This window comes from Sceloporus occidentalis, unplaced genomic scaffold (assembly GCF_023333645.1).
Source record: "Sceloporus occidentalis isolate IW3139 unplaced genomic scaffold, rSceOcc1.0.p SCAF_23, whole genome shotgun sequence".
NCBI classification, from domain to species: Eukaryota; Metazoa; Chordata; class Lepidosauria; order Squamata; family Phrynosomatidae; genus Sceloporus; species Sceloporus occidentalis.
Genome location: NW_028317003.1, coordinates 2,439,877 through 2,465,901, shown reverse-complemented (window position 1 = coordinate 2,465,901; position 26,025 = coordinate 2,439,877). Strand labels below are relative to the sequence as shown.

At 39.0% G+C, this 26,025-nt stretch overlaps 1 protein-coding gene across 1 annotated transcript in view; it reads left to right on the top strand.

The window, feature by feature from the left end:
* LOC149300678 (succinyl-CoA:glutarate CoA-transferase-like) overlaps positions 1-26,025 on the top strand; it is a 292,551-nt gene that overhangs the window by 4,150 nt on the left and 262,376 nt on the right. The window contains exons 7-8 of the mRNA XM_089484747.1: positions 14,605-14,696; positions 14,957-15,100. Coding sequence (XP_089340873.1) covers positions 14,605-14,696; positions 14,957-15,100 — 236 coding nt within the window. The remainder of the gene's footprint in view (positions 1-14,604; positions 14,697-14,956; positions 15,101-26,025) is intronic.

Below are 26,025 nucleotides of genomic sequence, written 5' to 3'. Positions count from 1 at the left end.
GAAATATTCACAAATCTAAAAGTTTGATGCTTAGAAATAAAGATTTTAGGCAGCTACCTGAAATGTGTATTTATTTTGCACTTACATCTAAAGACCACCACATTTAAATAATTGTTGTATCTTTTACACATAATTGTGTTAACCTTTCATGCAGCCGTCTCCAAACATGAACAATTAAAACCAAAATGTAAAATTTTAATTTGTCTATAAACCAGATGATTTCCAGTTTTCCACTGTATGTATTATTGGTCCATGTTTAACGCCTTGACTTGTTTTTCTGTGTAAGCAGGGCCGATTCAAGGCTCTGGTGGGCCCTGGGCAAACAATATAATAGTGGGCTCCCCTCCTGTCCTGTAGTGTGGGGGGGGTGCTGTAGTGGGAAGTACAGGGGGGGCAGGGCTTGTAGTGGGGGGGACAGACAGGGGCTTGTAGTGGAGGGCCCACTAGCCCTGTTCCCCCCACTACTATTCTCTATTCCCCCCACTACAGTCACTGCCCCCCACAGTGGGGTAGTATAGTGGAGGGGGTAGGTGCTGTATGGGGGGGATAAAGGATATAGTGGGGAAAAGGAGCTGAGGGAAAATTAGTTGATTATAAAATTCAAAACAAAATTTATTAAAAAAAATATTCAAAGATGGCCGCTGGATGCGTGGCCATGTTTGAATTCCACTACCACGGACAGCGGGTGATTAAAAGCGCAGCGGGGGCCTCAAATAGAGTGACCACATTTTTTTCTGCCATTCAGGGACACACTGTGAAGCAGATGAGATTACACAAACAGGTGTGTGTATAAATATATATATATATATATATATATATATAATTTATACACTGATGCGCACCATCACATACACATAAAATACATTTTATATATTATATATCTCACATACACCCTGATTCACATATACCAGGGGCGTCCAACATGCGGCCCGCGAGACCTCGAGGTGCGGCCCGCGTAAGATCGGCAGCCAGGGCAACCGATCTTACACGAGCCGCACCTCAAGCCCTGCTACTTACTTGTGGGAGGGTCTTCTGGATAGCACAGAGGAAGCGGAGTTCACGTGACATCCTACTTCCTCTGTGCTTTAGCAGAGAAGGCAGAGGGAGGCCGCGCCCCCTGCTGAAGTCTGTGAGCGGCATCGAAGGGAGATGCAGTGCAGGTAAGGGGGTGGGGAGGGTGTTTGAATGAGTGTGTGTGATTGAGGGAATGAATCTGTGAATTAATGATTATATGAATAAATGAGTGTGAGTGTGTGTGTGTGTGTGTGTGTGTGTGATAGCATGGATGTGTAAGTGCTGGAACCTAGGCATGATGGGACTGTGATTGCTGTTAGCAATCACACTTCTATCATGCCAAGTCAGCCAGTACATGCTGAAACCTGGCCAGCTGCCCCCCTTGTGTAGTGATGCTGCCAGCAGTATGGGGTCTGCACTTACAGCCACCCTGTACCAGCATGTACTGGCTGACTTGGCATGATAGGAGTGTGATTGCTAACAGCAATCACAGTCCCATAATGCCTAGGTTCCAGCATTTACTGGATGGATGTGTAAGTGCTGGAACCTAGGCATGATGGGACTGTGATTGCTGTTAGCAATCACACTCCTATCATGCCAAGTCAGCCAGTACATGCTGAAACCTGGCTAGCTGCCCCCCTTGTGTATTGATGCTGCCAGCAGTATGGGGTCTGCACATCACTTACAGCCATCCTGTACCAGCGTGTATTGGCTGACTTGGCATGATAGGAGTGCGATTGCTAATAGCAATCAGAGTCCCATCATGCCTAGGTTCCAGCATTTACTGGATGGATGTGTAAGTGCTGGAACCTAGGCATGATGGGACTGTGACTACTGTTAGCAATCACACTCCTATCATGCCAAGTCAGCCAGTACATGCTGAAACCTAGCTAGCTGCCCCCCTTGTGTAGTGATACTGCCAGCAGTATGGGGTCTGCACATCACTTACAGCCACCCTGTACCAGCATGTACTGGCTGACTTGGCATGATAGGAGTGTGATTGCTAACAGCAATCACAGCGAGCACAGTCCCATCATGCCTAGGTACCAGCATTTACTGGTTGCCTGGGTATGATAGGAGTGTGATTGCTGTTAGCAATCACACTCCTATCATGCCAAGTCATATTGCTAATTTTGTCCAATTGTGTGTTACCTACTTTTATTAAACATGTGAGTTTTTATTATTATTTTTAAAGGTGGGGGTCATTTTCAGTTTTGGCTTAGTGAACCCTGAATGTTTTGGTCCAGAATTTTCATTTTAGTTCATCCCTAGAATAAATCTAGGGAATCCTGAATTTGTAGTCGCAAAACTTTCAAGGCCCAGAAATCAGTGAGAGGAAGAGTAAAGGTTTTGTGTCATTTTACTTTATTTTAATCTGCATATTTTATTAAAGGCCATATTTTTTGTCACAGTGAAAAATGAGTGCGGCCCGCGCACGTATACAATTCTGATGAAGTGGCCCACTGCAGAAAAAACTTGGACACCCCTGACATATACTATTATATATTATTTTTTAAGAAGCCTTGGAAACCATGTTGATTTCAGATTTAATAATATACATACACTCATTACAGACATGAGTAGATATAGCATGTTAACCCCTCTAATACCAGGCTTGAGTGCATTCAGAGAATTAACTCCTCTATTACCAGACATTACCACACACAGTCACACAAACAAACACTGTGACAAACACAGTCACACACATAGTCAAACATACCTGGTGCTGGCTGCAGCTTACTCTGAGTTGATGTGAAGGAGGAACTCAGCCTATCAGGAGAGGCTTCTGAACTCTCAGGCAATCAGGAGAGTTGAGAAGTCTCTCCTGATTGGCTGAGACCTTCTTCACTCAGACTCCTCATTCCGGGACAAGGACCATATTATGGTATTTTAAGTAGAGCTGAAATGAAACCCATTAGAAGATAGACACACATAGAAATATGGCTACCACAAAACTGAAAAAGGATTCTGGGAAAATTATGCCCATCTGGTGAGCGTGGACTGACCGTAGGGCTGGTTTATTTTTGATGCTTGGACCTATTTTTGATACCACTACAACCATGCCATCTGGCATACCCTATACTTTTTATACATTTTTGTAATAATATATTCTGAACTTTGTATTTAGTTGTGTCCCATAGTCCTTACTTTGTGCCCTAGAGTCCATATATTCCACAAACTCTGGCATGTCCTTATCAGACAGTTATGTGGCTACATTAATTTATTGAGAAATGTTTCACTTACACAAATATGACTGCTTTTGTTGTTATACTATTTTCTTGACCACAATTTGGGACTATGCTCCATCTAGTGGCTGTTTATGTTTACAATAGTATTTCTAAATATCTTCACAATTTTGGGTACTTAATAATAAGAGACACATCATTAGGTAAAGCCTTTCATTATTGTAATTTACGTTTGAATGTTCACTACCTGCATCTTACTTTCTCTCTGTCCTGATGGCCAGAACTGGTTGCCAGTAGTAAATACTGTCAGATCCTTGCTTCCAACATTTTAGGCAGCCAGACCCTTGTTTAACGGCAGATCAAAAGCATTTGGCCCTTTCCCCACACCCCAGGCTAAACACCTTGCAGGAGATGCATTCAGCCGGTTGCCCGAACGTGATTCACATTCAGTCAGCTCCAATGAACGTTGCGCGCAGGAGTCTCTTTAGTTGTCGGTGCTCATGTGTAAAGTCTTCCCATTGATTTTAATGGGAGCACTTTCCTGATTGGCTTTATTTTATATATTTTTTTTTCTTTTGGACGAATGCATATTATAGTACTCACAGAGTACTTTAATATGCATTCTTCTATAAGAGGGGTATCCTTTTAATGTTTTTTAGATGCAGTAGGCATACGGGCAAGTGGACGTATTTACCAAATGGGGTGGAGCGTAGTGCTTACCTGACAAAAATTCTAACCTGACAAAAAATCAGTTGGTGAACATTTTTGAGGAAGTTCACACATTAATCTATTTTTTTTTATCCTACTTCGTACTTAGATTTAAGTCATTAATGACCTGTCTAGCACAAATAGTGTTTAACTTCATGGAGACCAGGGAGTAAGATTCCTAGGTTAATTGGGCAAAGTATAAACATGCATCATATTTCTGATCAAAGTCAGAGGCAAGTACATTTCCTGGATTCAGGAAACTGGCATGTTTTCAGATTCTCAAAGAGCAAAAGGTCATTTCATAATAGCAGGGATGTTTATTTTATTGTAATTAAACTGTGGATGGTTCAGTTGAAAAAGGCAAATCTTTGTTTACATGAATTCGGTTCCCATGTGGTATACCCACTTAAGGCAAAATAACCAAAAATGGAAGGTTCTTAAGATCTTAAAATTTTACAAAAGCATATTTATTTCTTCCTAGAATTATCATCCTTTGAATTCAATGCAGGGATTTATATTGGTATTTCAGCTTTCATCTGACTTAGCTTCAAGTTTTATTTTTCTTCTTAGAATTATCATCCTTTGAATTCAATGCAGGGATTTGTATTGGTATTTCAACTTTCATCCGACTTAGTTTCCAGTTTAATAATTTCATGGGAAATGTAAGGGGTATTACAGATGATTAAACCTAAACAAACCAAAGCCCCCAAAACTAAAATAATCAGGGCTTGTGTATTTTCAGAATCTGAGAACATGTTTCCGCTATAGAAATCCAGCTTCCATAATGTAGAAAACATACAAGTTTAACATGACCTGTTCACTGCTATTAATAGTCAAACACAAGTTTGCGAGATGGCAGAGCTTTAACCTCCATGGGACAAGAGGGCAGGGGTGGACTGATCCGAGGGGTAGGGGGGTGGCAAATGCCCCCTTGGCTGGTCAAAATTGGTCACAAAGGGCAGGAACACAGCCAGATCGCATAAAGTTAGGTTTTGTGACCCAGGTGGTGAAAGCCATGGTGCTCCCACAGTGTGCGAGTTGCCAGAGAGAAAGCTGCCAGTGAAGTAAGGGAGATGGAGGGAGTTTGTAAGGGAGGGAATATGTGTGAATGTGTGTATGTTTGTTAGAATGAGAATCCATGCATAAGTGTGTGTTAATTTACAGTAAGTGTGTATGTGAGCATGAATGTGTAAGTGTTTGTGCGTTAGCATGGATGTGTTAGCATGCATCTTTATGTGTAAGTGTTTGTGTGTTAGCATAGATTTTACTTTACATTTAATTGTAACTGCCTTTGACCTAAACTTGAACAATATACTGTTAGGACCTAATATAAAAGGAATATGGGGATTAAATACCAAAATCAATTTCTGTGATCTGATGTGAATCAAAAAAAAAAAAAATCAACTTAACTTTTATTGATACATCCTAAACAAAAAATGTAAAAGGAACTTCCCAAGGGAATGCAGGCTAACAACTATATGGGTACCTTTATCCTTCCCTGACTCATGTCATGGTGAATCTAGTTACTTCATTTGGGTGCCGGATTATATTTCGAAATGTGTGTTATTCTCAAATTACAAAATTAACTGGTGGCTTTGCATAAAAAGAGGCATGATAACAACATGAATGAACAGCAACTAAATAGCTTGTCGTATGATTTGTTTTAGCTGACTTGGGCCATCACAGAGGGCCCACCATTACACTTGGGTCTCAGATACCTACTTATAATGATGATATGTATGTATTGCTTAAAAATGGCTTTGTAATATAGAGGGTTTTGTAAAAATTAAGATTAACCCCTTGATGACAATTGCCGGTCCGGGCACGTCACGGAAATTCATGTCGATAACGACAAATGACGTGCCAGGACCGGCACGTCATTAAACGGGTGCAGAAAGCGATCTATTTTCGCTTTCTACACCGAAACGGCGTTGCTGTAATGCCTCGACCTCGAGGCATTCAGCAACGCCATTATCGGCACAAAGGGGCCATCTCTGGCCCCTCCCCGGGGCGTCAACATCCGCCATACTTTGTATGGCGGCGGACGCCCGTTTTAAAAGCGTTTAGGAGGCGATCAACGATCGCCTCCTAAACTTAAATGGTGTCGCTGGAATGCCTCGATCAGGAGGCATCCAGCGACACCAAACACTTACCTCTTGATGGACCGCAGCTGCCGGTGATCTTCGCCATCTGCAAGATGGCGGCGGTCCGGGAAAATTCAATAAAGAAAAACAATAAAGTCTAAAAAGTTCGCTAGACGGTCTCCAGACCCTCTAGAGAACTCTGGCTCCACTTGCAGGTTGAATATAGGTACTGCATTCAACCATGCAAGTCAATGGAGCTCAGCTTTCTAATCACAGTGTGATTAGAAAAAATAAATTAAAAATAAAATAAAATTAATAATAATTAGAAAAAAAATAGTAAAAAACCAGTAAAATGTAAAAATAATTTCCCACTGATGTCACTATCAGGGGAACCTTCAAGTTGAAAAAAAGTGTTAAAAAAATAAAAAAAAAGGCAAAAAAAAATATATATATATAAAAAATATATTTTTGTGAGCAAGTCCTAAAATTAGCATATTAGCTTAAAACAATTCTCGCATGGAAAGAGTTAAAATACTGGCATATTAAATGCCCATGGGGTGTCTACTTTTAAAAAATGTATGATTTGATGGGGTAAATTGAATTGGCCGGGTTCAACAAGGTCCCAATTAACACGGGGGGAAGGATGGCCACACATCTAATTTCCAATTAGAAAAATGCACACGTACCAAATGTGGCCTTTTAGTTCCCCCCAAAAATGACAAACCCATGCATGTGGGGTATCACTGTACTCAGGAGATGTTGCTGAACACATATTGGGGTGTCGTGTGACAGCGGCATATACCAGGAGCTGTAAATTCATACATAAAGTAGGTGTGTGTGGGAAAAATACACACACAAAAATACTACTGCAAACTTTGAAAAAATGCTGGTGGTAAAATGTGTGCATGCAAAGAGTTAAAATACCAGCATTTAAAATACCCTGGGGTGTCTAGTTTTCAAAAATATATGGTTTTGTTGGGCACACTGAAATGGCCCAGCTCAAAGATGTACCAAATAGGGCACGGGCAGTGGATCCCCAAATGCCAAAGTTCAACATTGAAAAATGTGCATGCCCCAAATGTGGCTCTTTTGCCCCCGAACAGCCAGGCAAAATCATTCATGTGGGGTATCACTGCGCTCAGGAGATGTTGCTGAACACATATTGGGGTGTTTTGTGATAGTGACATATACGAGAACTTTTTAATTCATACCTGAAGTAAAATGTGTGTGACAAAACAAATGGAAAAAAATGACTATCACAAAGTTTGACAAAGACTGGTGGTAGATATGGTGCATGGAAAGAGTTAAAATACTAGCATTTGAAATACCCTGGGGTGTCTAGTTTTCAAAAATATATAGCTTTATTGGGCACACTGAAATGGCCCGGCTCAAAGATGTACCAAATAGGGCATGGGCAGTGGATCCCCAAATGCCAAAGTTCAACATTGAAAAATGTGCATGCCCCAAATGTGGCCCTTTTGCCCCCAAACAGCCAGGCAAAATCATTCATGTGAGGTATCGCTGTACTCAGGAGATGTTGCTAAACACATATTGGGGTGTTTTTTGATAGTGACATATACCAGAACCTGTTTATTTATACCTAAAGTAAAATGTGTGTGAAAAAACAAATGCAAAAAAATTACTACCATAAAGTTTGACGAAGGCTGATGGTAGAATAAGTGCTTGGAAAGGGTTAAAATACCAGCATTTGGAATACCCTGGGCTGTCTAGTTTTCAAAAATATATGACTTGATGGGGTAAATTGCATTGGCCGGCTTCAAAGATACCCGAAATGGCACATGGGGGGAAGAATTACCAGATTTGGAAAAAATGGCTTTGAAATAGCAAAACGCTACCTGTACTTATTGCTCCATAACGTGCAGAAAAAAGCAAAAAAACATAAAAATATTGGGTATTTCTAAACTCAGGACAAATAGTAGAATCTATTTAGCAGGTTTTTTTATGACCTTTTATAGATGAGTAAAAGATTTTTCAACTAAAAGTTATAAACAGTCATTTTTTTCTAAATTTTTCACCATATTTTAGACTTTTTTTAATAGTAAATAATATGATACAATCAAAACAATGTCATCTAAAGAAAGCCCTTCTTGTCCTGAAAAAAACAATATCTAATGTGTGTGGGTTCAGTAAACGGGAAAGAAGAAAATTACAGCTAAACACGAGCAGCGCAGAAATGTTAAAACGGCCATTGTCACGAAGGGTACAAAAAGTAAAATCAGCCTTTGTCACGAAGGGGTTAAACAGAGGCAATGGTGACATTTTGTGTGAATAGAGAACAATAATGTATTCAAGTACATATTCTGTATATGTAGCTGTTGTCCTCAGGTAGGATTACGCTGTACTTCTAGGCATAATGAATCCATATACAAACCTCTCAACATTCACAGTTTGATTCTCGCTGATGCCTCCTTTCCTCTAAAACACATACTGCACACTACATGTCACATGTGATGCCAGATCTATGTGCGCAGGACAGTAAGACAGAGAGACTCAAAGGGACAGCATTTCATGGAGAAACCTGCTACATTTTCTGTTTTCATTATTGTTTGTATTATAGTTTACGTAAATGTATTATTTAACAAAAAAAGTAATGGCAGTGATAGTTGAATTGTAATTCTCATTTACTTTTTGCATTGTTTCACTCAGTAATGCTAAGTCTTAATAAGCAGGTTGTGTTTTAATGTTTCTGCTTTCATTTCTGCTGATGTCGGTGTAGAACGTGACACAATGAGGGTTTGTAAGTAAAGTATTTTGGACGCTTGGACACTCCATCTTTTTCATGGATAAGATGGATATTAAAGTTTTTAACGCTTCTGAAAATCCATTCAGCAGTGCCGTTCAATTACTATTAAACGTATAGCTGTATCACTAAAATAATCCAGTTGGTATCTAATTTATCTTTCCAGACTCTTAAGTATGAGTGCTTTTATATTGTGCTATTATAAAGCGTCATACCTGAACATGTTTTCGTGCCAAGTTGTATTTTATTTCTGCATTCCCTACTTTAACAGATAACGAGAATAAATGTTAATATCCCGCAAGGAAGGGCCTGCAAAGATGCTTGGTTTCACGTTTATGTCCTTTACTTTCCAGCTGGATGTATGTGGTCTGTGGTTGGATGACTGAAGGCATTTACATGACCTCTATGGAAGGTCATCTGATCTGAATGATATCATGCAGTTCATTTATAATTAACAATATAACATCACTTGAGTGGGTTTATTGCAAATATGATAACAAGCCTTGAGCTCTTCCTAAGCTCTATTTGTTTATTTTTAATGTTATTCAGGTTTCATTCTTCTATTTGGCTTTTTTATATCAGATAATGCTAGCGTCAGAAACAATAATTTGTTTTAGGTTACAGTGCAGAAAAGAACAGACGTTTAAAGGTTTGTTCTGTAACCGTCTCCTTGCAACCCAAACGTTCCTGTCAGGATAACATTTCAAATGGAACTAATGATACTCTTCAGATTCTAATCATAGGTTAGGTCAGGGGTTCTCAAACTGCGGCCCTCCAGCTGCTGCAGGACTACATCTCCCATACTCCTCAGCCAGCCCCTTAGCTGAAGGAGCATTATGGGAGATGTAGTCCTGCAGCAGCTGGAGGGCCGCAGTTTGAGAACCCCTGGGTTAGGTGCTATTCATTAAAGGTCGAGTGAATGCTCCTTGGCTGCCAAGTTGTGTTTGTAGTAGCAAACTGGCACGAGTTGGTCAAAAAGTCTAACTTGCAACGTCTTACTGCAAATACCGTATTGGCTCGAGTATATTCCGCACCCGAGTATAGGCCGCACCCTAAAAGTTAGGTGCTTTTTTAAAGAAAAAATGTAATTTAAAGTGTAATAGATATGCTGCCACTCTGCCCCCCCGAGATATGCTGCCACTCTGTGTCCCCCCCCGAGATATGCTGCCACTCTGTGTCCCCCCCGAGACATGCTGCCACTCTGTGTGTCCCCTGAGATATGCTGCCACTCTGTGTGTCCCACTCTGTGTGTGTGTGTGTCCCGAGATATGCTGCCACCCTGTGTCCCCCTCGAGATGTGCCCCCCCCTAGATTTAGGCACCGGAAGTTGTATACCGTTCTGCGTAGAATAGATGTCCCCCGCCGGCCCCGAAAGACACCCGGGACTCCGGGAGTCTGCACTGGTAAGGAGGATTGTTAAAGCTTACTGCGCAGACGTTCACCGGCAAGCATAAACAACCTCCGCTTTAACAATGATGTGCTTTAACAATCTCCCTTGCCGGGACTCCCCCCGTGGGAATTCCCGGCAAGGGAGATTGTTAAAGCACACCGAGCAGACGTGCCGGCACAAGAGGTTGTTTATGCGCTGCCGGTGAACGTCTGACCTATGCGCTTAGACAACCTCCCGTTCCGGCACTCCCCCCGTGGAAAGTGCCGGCAGGGGAGGCTGTCTGAGCATATCGGAGAGTAGGATGCAGATCCCCTACACTGCTGCCTGCCCAGCTCCCGGAACTGCATGTCCCGGGCGTCGGGCGCTAGACCCCGAATATAGGCCGCACCCCCACTTTAAAGACTTAAAGTGGGGGAAAAAAGTGCGGCCTATATTCGGGCAAATACGGTATATATTTTTTGGACTGGCAGCATACATGTCTCACATCAACTTAACTGCAGCACTGTTGAGTTGATTTGATTAAAAAACAAAACAAGGAACTCAGGGATTCAAGTGTGAATAATGGATGCATGCAGTCTGTTCTCCAACCACTTGGTGCCACTTGTGCAGGGGAGTATGGATATTATTGTTATTAATCATTGATTTATATAGCACTATCATATTCAACAGCACTGTACCGGATAAACCGGACACAACAAATATTGCATCACAGAACAATTTGGACTTAAACAAACGGTCAGAATGCCCCTGCTCAAACAAGCTGAGGAGCAATCTAGAAGAAGGTGGGGATATATTACACAAGAGGTTAAATGTTTGAGGTGGATCAGCCAAACAAATATATACCAGTTTAAACATTGTTAAATTACTTTTTGGTACCTCAAGTCCCGGAGCAATTTTTGCGCTATGTCGGTTCAGCGATTATTCTCCTTTCCTGTGAATAGTGTACCCATGTAAACTATATATTGTTTTTTTAAAGGAGAGATATAGCTTTCTTTTGATACCATAGTTGGATGATTAGCTGAAAATTTAGCATGAAAAATTTAGTAAAAACTAGTGAAAATTTTACACACCTAATTTTTTTTAAATTTTCCCTCTGAATCCTCACAAAATTAGGTAAAGTGATAGAAAATCTCCTCCAAATTTATCAATTCAGGTGTCCTGATTTCAGAAATACCTAATTTGTATAGATTTTCCATACTTTCCCAGCACTTATAGGCTTAAACGTATGGGTTAACGGGGTTGGGGGTTGTGAACGGGGGCAGGAGGGTTATACTGGGTAGAAGTTGTGTTAGGGCAATGGGATGTAAGGATTTTTTTTTTTTTTTTATTATCATCTTTTTTTTTTATATATATTTTATTTTTTTATTTTATCTTTTGTATTTTGTTTTTGTATTTTTTATATATATATTTTTTTAAATGGTTAGTGGTCCTCTTAGGGACCTCTTGAACATGTTATCAATTCCAGTGATGTCACAATGACATCACTAAGCTCACTTTATTGTTTTTTTTTAATTACTATTTATTGCATTATTTTAATGATTTTTTTGTTATTATTTTTTTAAATGACTAACCGTTTTTTTCCCTTCGTTTTCTGTTTCAGCATGGGAGGAGGGTGAGAGACATGGTTTCTTACTCTCCTCCCAGCGATCCCCCTGCACCGATCACACTGTGATCTCTATGCAGGTCCTCACAGACGTGCATAGAGATCGCAGCGTCTGTGCCTCATCGGAGGACAGGATATCTCCTGCAGGGGATATCCTGTCCTCCAATGAACTTCCGGGTGACGTCAGCAGTGACGCAACCCGAAAGTGAATGCCCGATTGCGCGGTCGGCATTTAAAAATGTAACAGCTTTCCGTCTTTCATGCTCTGAAAAAAACCCTCATCTTATAATTGATAAAATCGATTCAACTAATTTTATCGATTAGTTGTTGCAGCCCTACACTAAAGGAATTTGTGAACATTTAGTGAAATGGAAGTTCTTATTCTGACAATATCTGCAAGATCCAACGTTTTATTTGCAGTTTTGTGCACCAGATATTTAATGAGTAAAGATAGAATCACAATATTATTTGCATCTAAATATTTTTGCACTTTAAAAAAATGCTCTTTGACATATGCTTATTTAAAAACATTTTTTATATCATTTTCTTTTAGAATTAGATTAAATTCATAATCCAAAATAAACAGTAGATGGTGCTGGTTAGCGATTTTAATGATTATATAGTTAAGATAATTATGTTCTAAAAAATGTTTTGTAAGAAAGTTTTTCTCAGGAAACAGTAGGCAAAAATTATTTTTGTTTAAAGGTTCCAAATGTACTTTCATTTTTTTGCTTGTAATTTAGGGGCCACCAATAAAAAGCAGTGTTTTTGTTATTAATTTTAATAATCTTTTCCCAAAAAATTAATTTTAATATTGTTTTGCCATTTTTTTCACAACACCTTAAACTATTCTGCATCAAGTTCAATCTGCCGTTACTCATTTGTGAGACTTTTTTTTTTTACATTTTCTGGTAGCCAACTAAAGTCTCCTAAACTTTCATCTCAAGCAGGTCATATGTTAGTAAATATGTGAGTTGTTTTGCCAGGGTAGGTATGGAAGTGTGTGCAACCAACCACTCAACTTTTTTTTTGCTTGAACAAGGGGGTAAAAACTGGCCAGGGCAACCATCATATCCGCCACCTTGCACTTTCCTGCAGGGGTGCGGTGAAGTGGGTGCAGCGAGGCGCCCAATGGGGTTATGTAATGCTGGGAGTAGAGTATTTAAGTGTATACTGGTATATACTGTAGTGTCAAAGTTAGTGTGTATGTGTGTAAATGTATAGTGCTGGAGTCAGTCTGTGAGTGTGTGTACATACTGTAGTGTCAGAGTAAGTTTTTATGTGTATATTTATAGTGCTAGAGTCAGTGTGTGTGTAAATGTATAGTGGCAGAGTCAGTATATCTACTGTATTGTAGTGCCATATTCAGTCTGCATGAGTGCATAGTGTTAGAATAGTGTATGTGAATACGAACCATATAGGATTCTGATATTTTCTCACAAGAGACACCTGACCAGACTAGCCCTTCCAGGTCTGGTGCACCATAATTCTGTTAACATCCTGTTTCTAGCCCCGATCTGTACCCTACCAATGCCCCACCATAACCCCCCCAATTTACTCTGTCTGACTTGCATATTACTTCTATATCTCCAGTAGTTGGATATGTGGAGTTTTCTTCTGCTGATTCATTTTTTTTTTGTTATGGGCCAAATATGGATAATCGGTCAATTCTGAGATGTGTTTGGCGTTGTTGCAGATAATGATTGGGTCATGGACACCCATGCGAACTTACTGGAGCACTTACTGAAATAGCTGGTTCTACTTTCTGTCTCAGCTATTTGGCTGAGATGGGTGCTGACATCTTCTGGGTGGGCCTGTAGTTGAGATTGCAATCTGAACAGCTACGCCATGTTTTTCTCAGCTTTTGTGCCATTTATGCACTTTTGGACATAAAGTCAAAAAAGTTGCTAGGCACATCATGCCTGTTGAGTCGCAATAATTTTTTTTACATAGGAAGCTTTAAGTTCTATAAACGTATCAACAGATTGGTGATGTTGTACGTGTTTTTATTCTAAAAATGACATACTCTGGAAACCCACTTTCAAAAGTGGAAATAAAGTTCCCAGAAGGTAAAAAATATTTTTCAGTTTTTATTTTTTATGAGTATCATAAATCTTTAAAAATATAGATCTGTTCTTATTCAATGCAACTGAAATACATTAAGAGATTTTAATATTCCATATAATTCCTTAGAGATAATTCCAGCTCTCCATCAAGCACCATCACTGAATTGAGGCATTACTGTTAACAACCCTAGTAAAATAATCTAGCCAACACCATGAAGATACATCCGTTTGTATTATAAAGAGTGTAGCGTTCATTTACAATGTGTTTCCTATTCAGTCTTTTTAATTTTGGTTAATTAAATCTGGCAAGCTGTTGTGGGGAAAGAAATGTATTTATAATCTACACTAGGCATGGCATGGCAAAGATCTGCTAACAACAGTTCCTCCTCATAACAATTACACATACAACACTATGTTTGTTTTGTTAATTTTAGCATAAAAAACATGCTACTCCAGAATTTGTCATGATCATGTCATCAAATTTTGTCTGATCTAACGTAGCTGGTTGTGTTAACATTTGAGCTACTTGCAATACATTAGAGAGTGTGGGACACTAGTCATTTGAAACATTCATGTTTTTAGTGTGGCTATGAAATCCCTGCTGACTATACTGCATATGTCCAGAATTGGTATCTCTACTGTAATGCTAATGTTCTCCATGTAATGCTCAAATTATCTCACCTTCTTTTGTGCATACTATTATGAATTTGCATTACAAACTGCTAATTTGTGTAAGTTGAAGTTTTGTTTTCTAACATGTTTTCATTTTCAAACTGTTTTGCTGTTTTAAAGGCTATGGACAGACAGGCCCAATGTACAAGAGAGCAGGTTATGATGCTGTTGCCTGTGCTATGTCTGGACTTATGCATATTACGGGACCTGAGGTAATTTTCATTAAATTCATTATGGTGCTCTGAAATAATTACAGTCCTTAATGCAATGTTTGGGTTTAGAAAGGATAGTAAGCGAGAGATATCTACATCCTTCATTGGCCTGCATTTGTTGCTGTTGTCACCTGTCAGCGCTTACTTCACAACAACCCCCCCTTTGTTGTATCTATCCTCATTGGTGTCAATGTAACAAAGCCCAGGTAGTTAAAGGGTCCTTGAATTGTTTAAAATACCCTGTTTCTTTTGGCATTCAGGATGGTGATCCTGTCCGTCCAGGAGTGGCAATGACTGACCTTGCAACAGGACTGTATGTTCATGGAGCAATTATGGCTGGTTTGATACAAAGAAGTAAAACAGGGAAGGGAATGCACATTGACTGCAACCTGCTTTCATCACAGGTAAGCCTGCCAGCTCTCATAAAATAACTGGTATTTAAGTTCAAGCGTGTTTTGCCGGTGTGTTTATTGAGTGTAACTCATTGAGTAGCAAAATATAATGCTCATTGGGTAGCTGCCGACCCTTTAGAGACGTCACACACCATGTCCTCTCCATGGTATTAATTGTGTTGTTGAATTGTGGAGAATGTTGTACTGAGCTTGTACTGGATCCCAGTCTTTAACAATGGATTAACAAAGTTAAATGAATATACCTAGAACTTCCCAAGCCTGGTTGAGAGCTTTCCTGTGAACATGTGATGCAGGACATTTTTGTTGGGGAACTGGTAAGAGATAGAGTGGCCTGCAATAGCACAGATCTGTATTTACCGTACCTGCTGGATTATAAGATGACCCTGATTATAAGTCGACCCCCCCAAAATTTGAATATTAATTTAGGAAAAAAGAAAAAGCCTGAATAAAAGACTACCCTATAGGAAAAAGGTTTTACTAGTAAATATTAATTCACATGTGAACTATTTTTTTCATATTTAATAAAAACTATGAATGAGAAATCTATTTCTTGTTTTTATTTAGTTTAATTTGCCAACCCCCCCGCTATACACATCTGACCCCAGATATGCCTTATACCCCCTATATGCCACTCAGCCCCCTGATATGCCACTCTGCTCCTCCCAGACTTACCAATGCATCCCCAGACCCCCCCCCATGCTTCAGACTCCCTGGTATCTAGTGGGGGCAACCGATGGACGTCTGTGGGATGCGTGTAGACAACCTCTGCTGCCCGGCACCTCTGCCAGGGCTTCTATGAGGGAGTGCTGGAAGATCATGTCACACCAGCGCTCTGTCATAGAAGCCCCAGCGGAAGTGCCGGGAAGCAGGGGAAGTTTCTACGTGCATTGTGCAGACTTCCACCGGCTGCCAAAAAGGAAGATCCAGGTGCCCTGCAGCGATGCGGCGGATCAGGTTCTTAATCTTATAGTCAGACCTCTATTTGAGGTCTGATTATAAGGCGACCTCGAATATAAAACGAGGGGTATGGCTCCCCAACTAGCCCATGATCCCTACACCTACACAAGCGGAATTGTGGATAGCCCAGTTCAACAGCTGTGCAATGATTGAATATTTGGACTGTCCTGCAGAACATGGATTGGTTGGGATGTATGCAACAGAGACAATCCTTTTAAAGGTATTAAGATATGTGTATGAGGATTAAACAACTGTTTTTAAACCACCAGTTTTTAATACATTTTATGGCTTTAAATCATAGATGTTACATGTATCATATAAACTAATTTAGTATTTTCAAAAGTACAAGTTCAAGAGTGAGGAAAGAGAGAACCAAAAGAAAAAAAGACAATGTTACAGCTCAAACACAAGGAAAAAACTTGTTTCAAATAAAATAAAAATAAAAATTGGTCCAGGGAGCCATGTATCCATGTTCTCTTCCTAAAGAGGACCACAGTAATAAAAGTGAATGCTAGCCAGAACTTTTTATATAATGAAGAAACAAGAAGGGGTGTATAGAAACATAAGCAATAATAATAATTCTATTGCATGTTTTGTTAAATTTTAAAATACTAAATGTCTCCTACACCCATTTTTCTAACTGTCAAATTCTTTACTTTATAAGATTATAAGCTTCTAATAAGGGTTGGCTATAAGGTACATCTCCAACTCCACTCCCCGTGATATTCAAACAGCTTTGCAAAGCTGAAAGTTGAGTTTGAGTTCTTGGTGAATAATAGCTGGTGGGCAATGTGCGTCTTGTGGGTTTATATATAATTGTTTAAACCACCAAACCCACAGGCCATGGAATGAAGGGTTATAAGGCCGTAGGTGATCTCTATACTCCCAGGGTTATTAGTGCTCATCACCCCCTTGTTTGATAGGGGGACACGTCCTTTTCTGTTTTCAGATCAAGGCGCTTGGGGCCCTGGAACACTTATACTCAAAAGGCCTGTCTTTTCTTTCGCCAAATATTTTTCCCAGATCCACATAATAAAACTTAACAGGAAATAAAACACTCAACTGTTTATATCAGGTTCCTCTACATTCTGCTCATATTTAAGCCTTGACACTGCATTATGTCTCCTAATCATTGGCCTGGCCACTTCACATGTGCAAATCATGCTTCACTGTAAAATAGAGACTTTACTTTTGCAGTCAATGAAGTGTCAATCTGTTGTAATATTGGAAAGGACTGATTGGAAGGGGCACATAACTCCTGGTCAACACTGTACCATTCACATCAGGAAAAGAGCCTGTGACTGGGCATACAAGCCTTTGTAACATGGAGGGAAAGTAAGGGGAGGACAGTGAAGGAAGAGAAGAAAAAGAAGAGGGAAAAACAACCACTCTGTTCTACCAGTCTTCCTGTTTGGCTGCAGATGGACACTGGGAGAGTGGAGCTGGTTCTGCCCTGAATCAATCAAGTAATACACATTTCTACTGTAGAGCCAGTAGCCTTTCTGCTAGTATCTGACAGTCCCTCACACTAAGCTAGAGATCACAGGCTGTACAGTTTATGACAGCAGTGGTACAGCTCAGGCTACTTCAAATCAAGTAAGTGTAAGGTGGGGGACTCAGGTCTCATCTACCACTCTGGGACCCTTAAGCTATTGTTCTATGTGCTCCACAGTTAATCTGGCACTGGTCATGCCAAATGTCATTCTGCTCGCATGACCTTACCTGCAACATGAATTTTATTTCAGTGGAATTTGCTTTTGACTACTACAAGCAATTCAAATTGCAACTGTAGGCTGTTGGGGGAACTAAGGACACCCAAGGAAAACTTCAGGCATGTTTTTAGCACATTACTTAAAATAGATAAATAGATCTTAAATAGACTCTAGTGCCCTCTGTTGATGGTCAGTTTTTCACTCATATCCATTATTTTCCAACTAGAAGACTTTATGCTTAGAAGTGCTTTATGCTTTATGCTTACAGATCCTAACAAATGTACTGTTACAAAAATTAGAGCCAAAGCATCATTAGAAAAATGTGGCATGGAGTCATTTTTCACTCCACAATCCAATAATAATGTATAAACTGCAATATATAGATTTATGGAGTGTCAGTGTTCACTCATTACCCATAATAGGATTGTCTGGGTTTCTATGGTTTGATTGATTAACCCCTAGAGAATTCTGTTTTGTACAATGTGATCTCCACATGTAACTACCAAGAAAATGAATATTAATGAATTTAGCTGTGTCTCAGTCCATCAAATCTGCAGCTATGAGCATTCTTTTTGACATTTAGTGTTTTATTGTATAGTAGCAGAAACACAAAAATCAAGTTCATTTTCAGAAGAAAAATATATAACTGGATCTGTTTTCAAGCTGGTCCCAAGTTTTCAAGCAGAAGCACATCTTAGAACTGTGTATAATTGACATCATTAAAGAAAACAAGAAAAAAAAGTGTTAACACTTATTGAAATTCAAGGTTTGTTTGAAGAACCTGGTTTTAATTAAATATAGGAAGGATATGAACATTTCCAAGAAATTCCTTAAGCCACAACTAAAGAATTGGAAAACTTTTCAAGTAATTATAACCGCATTCAAAACCTACTTCCTTTCATGGAAGGCTGCTTTCTGAGCAGTCTTACCTACTTGATGCCAATGTGAACACGTCTCCACAGGTCTGTCTTGTTGAGAGGTACATAGTTGGCCCTCCTTTTAAAACCTATGTAGTGTTACCTTCAAAACTCTCATTTGGATGTGTAACTCTCCTTTACTGTAACACCCTTAATGTGAAAATTCTTAATAAAGAATTCAAAAATTACTAAAAGAGAGGAAAATAAGAATTTTTTAGAACAGTGAGTATATGATTCTAGAAAAGATAAAGATCAACAGAAACTTAACAGTATTTGCTGTGTTCAATGTTTGGTCTCTTCAGAGAAGTATGTAATCTATCCTGTTAATATCGACAACCTATATTTTGGGAAATAAACCTTCCTCTGTCCCCACCATCAAGATTTTCAGGGTACCTCCTGTCTCATTTTCCTAATAGATTGCTTGCTTGCATAAGCAAAGCACTCTTCTCCTCCTGTAAAGAGTATGTTGTGTTCATATTCTCGATTTCTGATATTATTGTCAATTTTGAATTTTTGTAATATTGCTTTAAAATCTGCTGGCTCACTATAGATAAAATATGATTTGATGTGTTAGGTCCACACTACATGTGTCAGATTTTAGGAATATCAAAATGTCTCAGCTTTGGATCTTAAAAAAATCCTTATATTGCGGATATGGTAGACAAAGTCTGGCTAGTCATTTAGTGAGGAGCAGATTAATGTTGAGTTAGGTCCAGGAGCAGCACAGTTTCTTGAGGCTCTGTGTATAGTGTATCATATAATTTTAAACTTACGATACTATATGATACAGTTACCTATTAATAGTTGTGTTTATTCCTGATCCATGTATATTTAAGCTTTTTGCAGTCCTGAGATTGCTGAATGCCAGGAGATATAGTCTGCCAACGTCTATTTTTGCCCGATTGCCTGACAAGATTTGGGTCCTGCTTTGGATCAACTGTATCATTGTTAAAAGCACCTACATACTTAATGTCAGCTAGATTCACCTGAACCCATAGATTTGTCTGTTGGTTCAGGTGAAGATATTCAGAAATATGCCTTGTTGGGAGTATCTCAAACTGTGATGTATATTGCAACGTATTAACTTCTTACCAAGGCATAACTGAAACAATTCTGCAACAACAACAGTCGAAGCCTTGCTTTTTAATTTCTAATTCCCAGTCAATTCATCTGTTAGAATAATGCAGTCTGTGGTTACTTTATCATTTACAATCTAAAATCAATGTCAGACACAGACATTTTTGTGAAGCCTGATCATCAGCTCATAGCACACTTTGGAAAATAAATACTAGTTGGCACTTACACCCATAGGTTTATTGCTACTACTTATACTAGCGAGTCTACTGATTGGGTAACTTGCACACAAAGGGTAAACTACAGATTTACAGATTTGATTATGGAATGCAGTCACTATTATAGATTTAACACTTCATAACCAAAGTGTTTAAATGTGTATATGCATAGAAACTGGACTCAGGTATTTCAATCAGACCCATTGCCACAGGTAAATAAAATCAAGCACCTAGCGATGCAGTCTATATTTACAAACATTTGTGAAAAAAATGGGTTCTGAAGACCTCCTTGACAGTAAGTCAGTTCGTGAAATGTCATCCCTGCTAGATATTCCACAGTTAAATGTAAATGGTATTATTGGAAAACGGAAGCATTTAGGAACAGCAGCAGGGATCACCGATGGCTGAGGCGCATGGTGCATAAAAGTTGCCAACGCTCAGCTGATTCCATAGCTGAAGAGTTCCAAACTTCCACTGGCATTAATATCAGCGCAGAACTGCGGTAAGAGCTTCATGGAATGGGTTTCCGTGGCCGAGCAGCTGCATGCAAGCCTCACATCACCAAGTACAATGCCAAGTGTTGGATCGAGTGGTGTAAAGCAGGCCGCCACTGGACTCTGATACAGTGGAAATATGTTCAGTGGAGGGATAAATCACACTTTGTCTGATGGGCGAGTCTGGGTTTGGCGAATGCCAGGAGAACGTTACCTGCCTGACTGCATTGTGTCAACTGTAAAGTTTGATGTATGAGGGATAATGGTATGGGTATGTTTTTCAAGGGTTGGGTCCCGTCCAGTGAAGGGGACTTTTTAGTGCTTCAGCATACCAAGACATTTTGGACAATGCTATGCTCCCAACTTTGTGGGCACAGTTTGGGGAAGGCCCTTTTCTATTCCAGCATGTGTCCCAGTGCACAAAGCAAGGTCCATAAAGACATGGTTGGATGCGTTTGGTGTGGAAGAACTAAGGTATGCATATTTAACTGAAATTAAATATGCAATCAACTCTGTTATTTTAGCGGTTAAATAAATAGGACATTTTGGGTTCCTATATTACAGATAGATTACAGTTAATTGAAACCTTTCAAGATGGTATTTTTATTTGCTATAATATTGGACTAAATGACATCACTGGTCATGTGTACACAAGAGAAAAATCTCCCCCGATTTCTCCACAGTAGAAATCTGTTGGTTTTATTTGTAGCTGGTCCCCTCTGATTTTGTCTGTTTTGAGCAAACGTATGGTAGAGTTTGGTCAGCCTTGGTCAGTTGTCATTGGCATGTTTATACTATAAGCTGGAAAACTTTACCCAATTTCACCAAGCACTTCTCTTGCTTGGCTCAAAACAAATATAAAATTAAAAGTTTTCTAACAATTAGGGATACTAAAAGTTGGAAGTTTTACACAAAACCCTTTGTAGATAAGTATGTCGATCAAGCCCAATGTCAGGGTTTTCATATACCCTATAGATAGAAGTACCTATGCACTAGTTTGGAAATTCATCTTAGAGTTACATTTCAGACAGCTATTGCAAAATCTGTAAAGAGCCATCCCATTTATGGAGAGAAATATCTCAAAGCTGTTGTTTTAATATGTTACTCTGACAATCTTGCTAAAGATAGGTGAGGAGATAAGGTAAATATTTGGTATTGCTAGGTTTGCCACCGTTTGCCATAGATACCAGTCTCTCTTGGGTAAAATAGCCATCACTTTAAATCAAAATCTTAAAAATACTATTAGAGTGACTAAAAAACAGAATACTCAGACTATAGCTAGTTTTAGAAAATAATTTTAATGATGTTTGATTTTGCAAAGATGACAGTTCACCTTTACGTATGAAGGGGCATGTAATAAACCCATTACATGCAAAAGGTTAAATTACTTAATTAGTAAAACAAAAGGCTGACTTAGAGGTGCCTGGCTGGAAATTGTTGATATTACTGTCACTAAGTTAAGCAGTTGGCAGTATGGGTTTATTAACACAAGTGCAGAACATAACATAAAAGCAAATAGCCCTGTTTGAAGTGTTTGCCTTCGTTTTTAGAATGACTCATCCAGTCTTTTTGCATTTATACTTATTTGTGCTGATATACAATCAAATGAGTCAGATGTTGTGTTGTAACAAATTATGTTTAGAATGCAATCCCAAACCCTATGTCTGTTTTTGCTGTCTGGATGCTTGACATTTAATATTTAATTTCCCTATCAGACATTAGCCAACTCAGCCATATCAGAATAATAAAGTTTCAAGCTTTGCTGATGTTAATATAAGTTCATGCACTATAAATTGACGTAAGGTAACTGCTCTGTTCAGCGGAGAATTGCTTAATCTAATTTTCCTACTGTCGCTTACTAAAATTAACTCATACACAGAGTGCCTGGTGCTTTAAATAGATTGGGTGGACTAGTTATGGTATGTGTGTTTTGGAGATTTATCATAAATTGCAAGATAACATATACATAGACGTCTTTTGACACATTTCAGCCTTTATGGGCCTCATTGGTGGGTCCGGTTTGTATCCCTCTAGGCACAAGAGCATCTCAGACTTTTGTATGGTATTTCACCCTGCGGACATCTCTTGAGGCCTACATCACGGGAAAATGTGAGTCTAGAGGTGGATCTCCTTGCTTTCTTGCGCCTAGAGAGATACCAACTGGGCTCCACTAATGAGGCCCATTAAGGCTGAAATGTATATCTGGGGTTGTTGGCTCCCTCATGCAGAGAAAATGTTTCTCACACTTGTAGCACAATCAGACTGTATTGATAGAGATTTTTCCTCTGTAATGGCACAAGAGAGTTAGAACTTGAGACACTCCTAAGCAGGGGAGTACTGTAGGACAGGTTATAAAGCAACTGTCTGTTCTTGGTGAGCATCTTGGACTTGTTTTGTATGGCATAAATTACAAATTCACAGTATAATGACATAATTGGGTAGGTAGTTTGAAAAAAGATTAGACTGCATCATACTGCAGCCAACCATGCAGGTCAATGGAACCCAGACAAAAAAATACTACTACAGACATAGACAAAGGCTGTTGGTAGAATTAGTGCATGGAAAGAGTTTAAATACCAGCATTTAAAATATTCTGTGGTCTCAAGTTTTAAAAAATATATGGTTTGATGGGGTAAATTGAATGGGTTCAAAGATGTCCCAAATAGGACATGGAGCATGATGGCTACGTGTGAAAATTCTGATTTGAAAAACTGAATTGCTCATGTTCCAAATGTGGCTTTTTAACCCCTAAATAACCCAAAAACCTATGCTTTAGTGTTATCACTGTACTCAGGAGATGTTGCTGAACACATTTTTGGGGTGTTCTTTCATACTTAAAGTAGAATGTGTGTTAAAAACACACAAAAAATCACTACCACAAACTTTGACAAAGGCTGGTGGTATAATTAGTGCATGGAAAGAGTTTAAATACCAGCATTTAAAATAGTCTTTTTTGTAGACTTTGGTGGTAGGGTGGTTTGATGGGGTAAATTGAACTGGCTGGCTTCAAACATATCCCAAAAAGGACATGGGGTCAGAAAGACCAGATGTCAAAACTCCAAATTGAAAAACTGAACTGCCCATGTTCCAAATGTGGCCTTCAACCCTACAGACCTATGCATGGGTGGTATCACTGTACTCAGGAGATGTTGCTGAACACATATTGTGTTGGCCAGTTTCGAAAAAAAGGTTTGTAAAAGCAATAACAACTTTTTCCGCACTCAGGACAAATATTAGAATCTATTTAACATTTTTTTTATTAGCTTTTGTAGATGAGTAAATAAAACTTTTTCCACCATATTATTTGTTCTAGTGAATTAGATGATATGATGAAAATAATGGTATCTAAAGGAAGCCCTTTTTGTCCTGAAAAAAAAAAAAATCCTTTGTGTGGGCACACTAAATGAGAGAGAAGAAAATTACAGGTAAACAGCAAGAATGCAAAAAGGTTAAAACAGCCATTGTCACGAAGGGTACAAAAATAAAAAAACAACACTGTCCTTAAGGGGTAAATCCAATATAAGGAGTTGCATGCTTTAGCATATAGATTTATAAATTAACTGTCTAAATGCATGTTTATATATCATCCTTTAATTATTACTGAGCTACAATTCATTTATAGCAGTGCTATTTTAATGTGTTGGTCCAGAATTCATGTATATCTGGGTCTGCACCATGTGACATCATACATTTTGTTCCCCTCAGATAGCTGCATTTGTAACATTTGCTAGTGCCACGTGCCATGTGCCACAAAATACTTCCATTCCATATACAACATATCACCATAATACTGTGATATCCGTTCTTACTTATTGAGCATGTAAATGCAGTGTTCTAGTTTTGCAAACAAATAAGCCATCATTATGATGACAAAACACCTTGCATTGTCGAATTACATTACAAATGTCATTAGACACAGGTGTCATTAGTACTAACTTCAAAAGGCCTACTTATCTTTCAAGAACATTTGAGGACCCCTTAAGAAGTTTCAGCAACCTTGCTCAACAGAGGCCTACTTTGCACCCCTGATCGTCCTCAAAGAAAATCATCTGTAGGGTACGCATGCTAAATAGAAAAGTTGAGGCCAAAAACTTATATCTGGCATATCATTGCAATTAACTGCACTTTGTTTGCGCACATAGAGAACCTGTGGTTACATAATCACCTGTGTGAACATGAGGGCTTAAGTATGAAAGTAGTTCGGATTCACAGTTTTAAAAGTGGACCTGTCATGTAGCAACTACTAGTGATTGGGCCACCTCATTGGCACATTTAATTATGCATGTTACTATTTTGTGAGTTAATGATAGGTGGGTGAGCTGGCTTTAAGTACAGCTTGAACGTAGATGGGGCTGTGGCACAGTTTATCTAGTCACACGTGAGCCAAGCCATACACTATTTACCTGCAGCATAAAGAAAGTAATTGCACATTCTGGTATTTCTCAGGCTTTAAGAGCCAGACTGAACCAAATGTTGGGCCCAGCTTGAGTCCATGTTGGCTCATTCAGCTATCCTAGGCAGTTAATTCTGGTTAAAATGTGTTGTTATATTGCATGTTAGTAATTTCCTTAATGTTATGCAAACAGGCAACTTTGCTGTCCAGACATTCAATCATTACGGTCAGTTTACAGAAAGCAAAAACTCAAGCCAGGGAGACTAATTTATAAAGTTTAAGGCAACCCTATATGGGGCTATAGCAATGTCACTGGGGAAACCGATTGCTACAAATAATATAACTCAAACAAATATCATGTTTTGGCTGTGTTGTGGTCCTCTAAAACTCAGGCAACAAATTCAAACAGTTCCTCCATTTGGGACACTTGAGATGTATAATTCCTCTCGGAACATGAATGGAAGATTCAGGGTGATCCTTAATTGAATTTATTTTATGTTTTCCAAGCCATACATATGTTTCTTGACCCATTTTCTGGTCTTCAACCACACCACATTACTTATATTGCATATGAAAATGTAAACATAATTCAGTGATATATTTTTCTCCACTATACCTCTTTGCATGTGGGATTCTTTGTTCTTGATGATCTCCATGTATCATTCCACAAAAAAAAAACCCACCTGCAATTCAATAGAAGCTAATTTCCTTTTATAATAACAACTGGTAATAGACCTTAAACCAAAAGCAGTACAAAATTGTTCAAGATGTCTAATTACAAAATACACAAAAGCACACATTTTGGAAAAAGCATTGTAGTGAGATAGCTGGTCATTTTCTAAAACACCAGATGTGATTCCCAAAGGTCATTGACTGACTGTCACCATTACATGATTGTAGCCAAGGTCACCATCCTGCATTACAGACGTGTCGGGTACACTTTGAGCAGACACATCGTGATTTTACATTGCGCCTTGTCTAATAATCATTCCCTGTGGATTTTGTGAACATGAAAACCCAGCTGAGCTAATAGATAATGCCACAGCCAGCACCGGCAGTGTCCAGAAGCATCCCCTTAGATCTATAATTTTGCTGCATATACTGTATTTGTTAGAATATATCAGTGCTGTTTGAATGGGATGGGACAGAGT